At 36.1% G+C, this 7065-nt stretch overlaps 1 protein-coding gene across 4 annotated transcripts; it reads right to left on the bottom strand.

Annotated features, from left to right (window-relative positions):
* Positions 1 to 526: 526 nt before the first annotated feature.
* LOC140807133 (probable methyltransferase PMT11) lies at positions 527 to 6677 on the bottom strand. Of its 4 annotated transcripts, XR_012112628.1 has the most exons (11): positions 5920 to 6677; positions 5397 to 5546; positions 5002 to 5272; positions 4133 to 4243; positions 3692 to 3851; positions 2821 to 3078; positions 2603 to 2725; positions 2256 to 2333; positions 1539 to 1755; positions 910 to 989; positions 532 to 730 (listed from the first exon to the last, which is right to left on the bottom strand). XR_012112628.1 is itself a non-coding variant. In XM_073163845.1 (10 exons), exons 1-9 carry the CDS (start codon positions 6646 to 6648, stop codon positions 1548 to 1550), a joined length of 2088 nt encoding a protein of 695 aa, XP_073019946.1. In that variant the 5' UTR covers positions 6649 to 6677; the 3' UTR covers positions 527 to 989; positions 1539 to 1547. The 4 variants fall into 4 exon arrangements, 3 of the variants coding, with proteins under 3 accessions (XP_073019946.1, XP_073019945.1, XP_073019944.1); XM_073163845.1 differs by having other exon boundaries at positions 527 to 989; XM_073163844.1 differs by lacking the exons at positions 532 to 730; positions 910 to 989 and adding an exon at positions 1271 to 1454 and having other exon boundaries at positions 5920 to 6676.
* Between the last annotated feature and the right edge of the window lie 388 nt (positions 6678 to 7065).

The following is a 7065-nucleotide window of genomic DNA, read 5'->3' as shown; positions in this document are numbered from 1 at the left end:
TTTAGATTCAATAAATGAATGCCACTTCGGTGATAAATAAAAAAACAACACGATAAAAAACAACATATCAAAATATATATAATCCTCGATTAAGGTGTTTTTTTGTCTAATTAAAATAACTTTGGAACTCCTAAAATTTCAATCTTTCCCTCCTTCAATTCACATGATTCAACATATATATAACATTATAATTTAGTATTCAACAACCAAGAATTCCCTACATATATGATAATATAGAAACATTTTAATAATTAGCAATATTTTAATTAAGTTTAAATTAACATGTTAGTGTTGAAGTGAAGAAAGAGGATTTAGTGATTGATTATTCAAGATTTATTAGATTAAATTAATTAAGTTTCAATAGTTATCTTCATAAGTTTTTTATGTGTTTTTTTGTTGAAAGAAGCAAATACATAATTTTTGTCGACGCTTAAAAACACAAAAGTTTGCTCCTCCAAAAGAGTTTTAGATATATATTATTATTTCAATGGATTAATTTGAAAAATCCTACTAAAAATTATCCCACGTCAAGAATCAAGATGTTTTGTTCGACAACAAACATGCAGTGAATTCATGGCACTACTGCTCCATATACTACTACGTAACCATCGTACCCATAGTATCCCTCTTGAATGCCGACGCAGCAGGGACATCCGGCGGGTATAATATCGTGTCTTCAACAGCTTCGGCACGAAGTAGCAAACGACAGGTATCTATCTATGTTGTCATCCTAAACAGAGAGAGAAGATTTTCTAGAAAATAACTTCTGACTTCTTCAAGTTGACGACAAGATGCAACATTTCCAGTACCCATATCGATTGCAGAATTAATGATCTCTCTTTATTGCAAGAATTTTGATAACCATGTTCGATTACAATACTGGAGATCCAGGAAGGGGTGTGGACTTACCGAATCCGGGAGAAAGTAGCAGCCTCATAATCTGGTCCTTGTAGCCAAATGGACGAGGCACACGGTCGTTGAAGTTGCGTCTTTAACCGATGTACAGAGAAACTTGTTCAGATGATGCCATTTAGCAACATGTTTATAGTATACTATTTGCCTCACCTCGTGTTATAAGTACTGGTAAACTACCTCTCTCCTAGAGTTATGTTAGCATGATATTATATATCTTTGTAATCATTCACCATCATAATTTATTGACAACAATAAATATTATTTCAAATTATGGGTTACATGTCAATAAATGTGCAATTTCAAGTGGATTGTAAGAAAGTTTCGGGGCTAAGAAAATAAAGTTGTAAGTATTCGGTATGGAAGATAGCTAATAATATATTAGTCATCAAATTTTTGTACATTTACAATGTAAAAACATTAAATAGAACTGCATTTACCAAGAAAAATAACATAGAACGCCCGGAGAAGCCAGAAACTATGCCGTGTTAACTTTTCAAATGTAGAGCTTAAAATTCCTTGAGAAAATGAATTTTGTACAGCTGCGGACGATTTTCAGAAAGCGCCCATTCAAAAAAGTTTTATTTGAAATTTCAAGCTAAAACCCACAAATTCAAAATCCATACCTCATCATTTTACGAACGTACTAGTCGTTTGTCGCATGTCAAGATCCTATAACTGGCATGAGGACCCTCAGATGTATCCCTCATTGATACATGCCAACCCAAGGCTGTTCCAATCTCTTTAAGTTCATCCATTATAGCGAGAGTATCACGAATATATACACGTCCATCAGGCCTCAAAATTCGATCCATTTCAAGCATGATGGTGGAGAGATTGCATCTGAGGTATGGATATCAATCAAATATAAGGGTATAACATGTCAGTGTGGTATTCAAGGCCTATATTGTACGCAAAGCACAGAAGACGATGATACCAAGAATTGTAAACATGACTTACTCTAATGCTTGTGTCAACTAAAGAATGCAAAAAACTCAATGACATATAAAGCATTATGTTCTCCATAGTAACACCAGAGAACGTTATACAACATAAATGCAGCAGAAGCAAACAGAAAAAGATGCAAGTTTGTGCTTAGATTGATGGATCTGAAATGATTATTTGATTTCAATTTCGACTTGTTCAGATCAACAAAATTCAAATGAATTTCAAACCTACTATATATTAAATTACTCGACCCCATAGTAGTTATGGACAATTTCAAGTACATCCAAGATGAGTGACATGTGAAATCCATTTCTCAAATCATCCCCCGTCATCCAAATCAAATCCACCAATTCAAGCACAATCCAAGGGAGATATGTGATACAAGTTAGGCGTACCTTTTTTGCTCAACTGATAGAAGTCCAGAAGCATGAATTAAGTCATATGTTCTCGGATATGTATCGAATGGCTCACACCTGACAAGTTGCATGTAATCATCATTCATTATAGCTAAGGTTTAATGCACATTTTTAGCTTTATTATCAGATGCAGTTCCCTGCAAATACAACTCATTCCACAGTCACTCGTCATTTCTTTACATGGTGTTCATTTATAGAAGGAGGAACTACAGAAGAAAGTTAGCAGGCGGGTATGTTGTAAAGAAACTGATTTTTAATTAATTAACATGTATCTGATACGTGTCTTAGTTAAAGCGATAGAGAAAAAAGTATGGACATATTCTTACCAATCGTGCATAACTCCTATGAGGCCACGATCATATATGACAGGCAATGTATTGTGTCCACTAACTGGGACAACATTGAGCACCCAACAATCCAACTGGTTTTCAATTAGTGCTGCTGCAAAACTGTCAGTAATTGAAACTGTCAGTAATTGAACCATTAGTTTGTCTAAAACAAGTGGCAGTAAAATGAAGATAAAAATTCAAGTGTAAAAGATTACCCTCCAAAGCCTGCTCTCATATCCAACACATTTCGAAGTTTGAACTCACGCCAATGTAAAGCGCATACATAACCTTCAATTGTTTCTTTCCAATATCTTGATTCTGCCTTGAAAAGCTCTTTCCTTGATATGTATGCATCAATTTGTATGCTCTGAAGCCTATCTGGAGGGTTCTGCAAGCGTTCTGGCCAAGCGGTGACATTTGATCCATATCCTTCTTCAGGCAAACGGGTTATGCATGGCTTCAAATCAACATACCTAACATAAAATGGAAAAATAATGAGAATTTAAATACCTAATTTTGTTCACTTCTCACTGATTACTCTTATGTCAGGTCATAATATAAAAGGCCATTTAAATCTATGTGCAATATTTAAAATCACTCCACTAGGCCTAACAGTTATCCTCCAATGTAAAAAGACTTCCTCTCCCACATCATATTTTTTGGTCCCTCGTTCAATAGGAAAAATTCACATTAACGAACATCATCTCACAATAAAAACATGTGCCAACCTAATTTCTTTAATTGTGCCTCTCACTGAGTGACACACATTACTGCAGTAACAAAGTAAAATCTTCATGCAACAGTCGCGAATTATCATAAACATTCTCAGATTCATACCATGGCCTATACATTCTGCCAATAACATTATATTTATCCACCCTTACATGTGTTTAGAAGGATAGAATGTAACAAGAAGGTAAAACGACGCTATCAACAACATATTATAATCTCCTGCTGTTAAGTTGTTTATCTCAAAGCAGATGCATTTTGTATGAAAAATAATCTTATAGCAAAAATTTAAACCTTGACTGCCTACATTTCTTCTACAATGACAGTAAGAGAAAACCAAAATGTTCGGATTTGTACCACACACTATCTGGATCATCATCAGGTTCACACAATGGTGGTTGGGTTCCCTCCTCGCGGTTCAAATAGCAGCTGTTATTCAAGGGCTTCTGCCATATCGCAATGTAACCCTCCTTCTTTACAAGTTTCCAACAAAGACGACTGGTAAGGTTAAGCATCTCTGGGAACAACAAAAAAGTTAAACGGGATTAACAAAAGACTGCTCTTTGCTCATATATGATAGCCTGGAACCCTGAGACACAGATTCAAGCAAGAAGACATCAAATATTAACTCTCCCACAAGCACTCACAGTGTTACCAGTTTAGTATATAGCAAATAATTTTCATACACAGTTAATACACCAAAAGTCAAGGAACTATCGGATTCTATTGGAGAACATGTTTCGGAAGATTTCAGAATGGGCGATGATTCTAGTTCTACCAAAATTCCACATAATTTACCTTCCCATTGTTCTTCAAGGGCTGTTTCATGCTTATAAACAGGTTGTGCGGCCCAAGCAAAATATCCACCAGCTCGAAGCATCCTATTGACCTCAAGTAGCAAGATCCCATCTACAAAGCGATAAATGTATGATAGAATAAAACAAACGAGATAGTAACATTATTGACTTGGGTATCCATAGAAAATCTTGTGACATTTGATATTTCAATGAAGCACATTTTACAGATAGCAATATTACTACTAGGGTGGATGTAAGTCCAATGAGGCAGTAAATCCAAAGAAAAACTAGAAATCAGTAACTTATATTGACAAAAGATAATGGCCTAACGTACAGCACAAGACCACATAAATAGGTAACAACTATGTTCAAGCCTCCCATCCATCCCATCCGTGATGGTTCCTCATCTACAACGAGAATCATGATACAATCTAAAGCAGATTTTTTTCAATTAATTTTACACCAGAAATTTATTGAAAAAACTACTGCCTTGAACATAATTACATGGGTAAAAAATGCTAGTCATAAAGACGACTAACAAAACCAAAAGGAACAGCACACAGACAACATAAGCTAATCATAACAAGCCTTCAAACAGGCACACAAAATTATAAAACCTGTTAAATAAACTTCATTCTAGATTTCCCAAATTTTAAAGCATAAACATTCACTGAGCTTATGTGACTGGAGCTGAACATTATTTCAGAAACCACAAAAGCCCATCTTACAGAGCAAATTTTTACAACACTTACAATACATAATGAATGCGTTGACAATCTTCACCAACATAACAAGTTATAAATGTAGATTGACTAATGGATTCTTCAACAAATTCATGAATGGAATGATATAGAAGCTAACTAATCATACCATCCCGAGTCCAGTTGATCCTACACCTGGAACAATGTATCAAGTCAAATGCCTGACTTGGATAAAGCAGCCGTCGAGTTGCGAATGCAGCCACCATTGCAGGTACTCCACGCTCAAGTGCAAACTGAATTTGGTTCTCATGAACATCTTTTGGGGCCACAGATAAGGTGGTGACATTCCTAGAAAATAAGTAAGCGCCAAAACTTGCAACGCCACAGCCAACATCCAGAACAACTCGAGTATGTCGGCCAAACGCAATCTCCGGGAGCATCTAGACAATATAACCAAATGCGAAAGTATTATACTTAAATTGATCGTTTCCTTCTTTGTTAAAGCCAATTAAATGAATTAGAAGCTTGGAAGCAACATAATAATATAATATCATAATTTACTACCTTTTCAATCTGATCCAAGTACTGATCTGCTCCGTGAATGAACTGGGTACCACCTCCAGGAAACTTGAACTTGTCCTTGTCAATTGCGATCCAATTCTGACCCCCTTTATCCTCAGCTAGACGAGCATGAGGAACATTGCTAAACCACACCTATATAGGACAATAATTGGATTATAACTCCCATATATAGATTACTGATTATAGCTTGTGTTATCTAACCGAACTTCGATTAACTATCCCAATTTTTAAGCTTTCTAATCCACATAATAGTGCAATCACAGACTGAATAACATTTCTATTAAGTGTATTCTTTATAACTCAATTAGCACCTAGAACATAACAATTTTGACCCGGAAGTCAAGACACCAAGAGAAACAACACCTCTGCACAGTGATAAATAATTCACGTAATTGAAACAAATAGCTTCAACATTATCGAAATCATGATGCTCGCAAACAATTAACAAACACAAGAGGAAAACACTAAAGCATAAAACATGTGAAGAGTAACGAAAAATGATCACCTCGTCACGACTTTTGGGCCATGGAATGGGAGCTCTGTACCCTTTAGGAGCAGGGATCACGCAATTCAACTCCTTCCCCTTCTCGGGGCAATGCCGCTCAAATTTCTCACCTTTCTCCGTGGAATTCAGCTTCTTAATCGCCTCTTCGTTGTCCAAACACGGTATATACTCCCTCATTATCTCCGGACATATCTGAAACTTCTCAATTCTAACCTTAACCCTATCATCTCCTTTCCCACCATTCGCCACACCCACACTCACGTTATCACTCCCAAAATCCTCCGTCACCTTCGGGTCATAATCCCCCACCTCAAAATCGTCCGTCATCTTCCCATTCTCATCCACCACCCCCGTCCTGTCCAACAGCACCGGAGGCGGAGCCACGGTCCGCAACTGCTGTTGATTCCCATCACTCGGCGACGAGGCGGTACCGTTTATGAGCGAAGAAAGATCGAAGCTTTTGTTGAGATTGGGAGAGAGCCCAACTACTGCGGAATCCGGTGGCTTTTGGGATTGCGGGCTTTGGTGAGAGGAGAAGAACGTGAGCTGTAGAGAGGAGCCATTAGAGAAATGGTTGCCTAAGTAGAAGAACACGAGTGAAACGAAGAGAAATGCGGAGATTTTGATAACAGCGGCGGATTTGAATGGATTGGATCCTCCTCCGCCATAGCTCAATTCCTTCATTTTTCCGTAGAAATCTGCAGATCTCGAGGGAGTGTTAGACGTCATTCAACTAGTATCCTCCGAGTTTTGTTTCATTTGTTGATGTATTAACCAAAAAATTATGTCAGATGTGTCATCAATAAAAAAAAAATATTTTTTTTTATGTTATTAATATTATTTTTTATTGTGAATATAAATAAATTTGACTCATCTCACAGATTAAAATTCGTGAGACGATTCACATGAAACTCACAAAAAAAAAAAGAATCGGAATTGCTCGATACATATATTTTGCACTTTTTACATTTTTTCTTTCATATTGTTAATTGTAAATTATTATATTAATATAAAAAATGCAAATATGTCTTGTTTGAATACAAAATGTATTTATACATCAAACAATCAGTTTTTATTTTATTATATCTTATCTTACCGTAGAAGTAAAGTTACTATCGAAAAGAGGTATATTAGAAGTTTAGAACA

Source organism: Primulina eburnea, chromosome 12 (genome assembly GCF_022965805.1).
Source record: "Primulina eburnea isolate SZY01 chromosome 12, ASM2296580v1, whole genome shotgun sequence".
Lineage (NCBI taxonomy): Eukaryota > Viridiplantae > Streptophyta > Magnoliopsida > Lamiales > Gesneriaceae > Primulina > Primulina eburnea.
This window is presented reverse-complemented; position numbering and strand designations above follow the sequence as displayed.

Excerpts from the sequence above, each read along its gene's own strand:
- LOC140807133 (XM_073163845.1), bottom strand. The coding sequence starts at position 6,648 with ATGACGTCTAACACTCCCTCGAGATCTGCAGATTTCTACGGAAAAATG. Across the intron at positions 4,244-5,001 it reads GATCAACTGGACTCGGGATG|ATGGGATCTTGCTACTTGAG; the intron begins GTATGATTAGTT and ends ATCGCTTTGTAG. Across the intron at positions 1,756-2,255 it reads CTATCAGTTGAGCAAAAAAG|ATGCAATCTCTCCACCATCA; the intron begins GTACGCCTAACT and ends TCCATACCTCAG.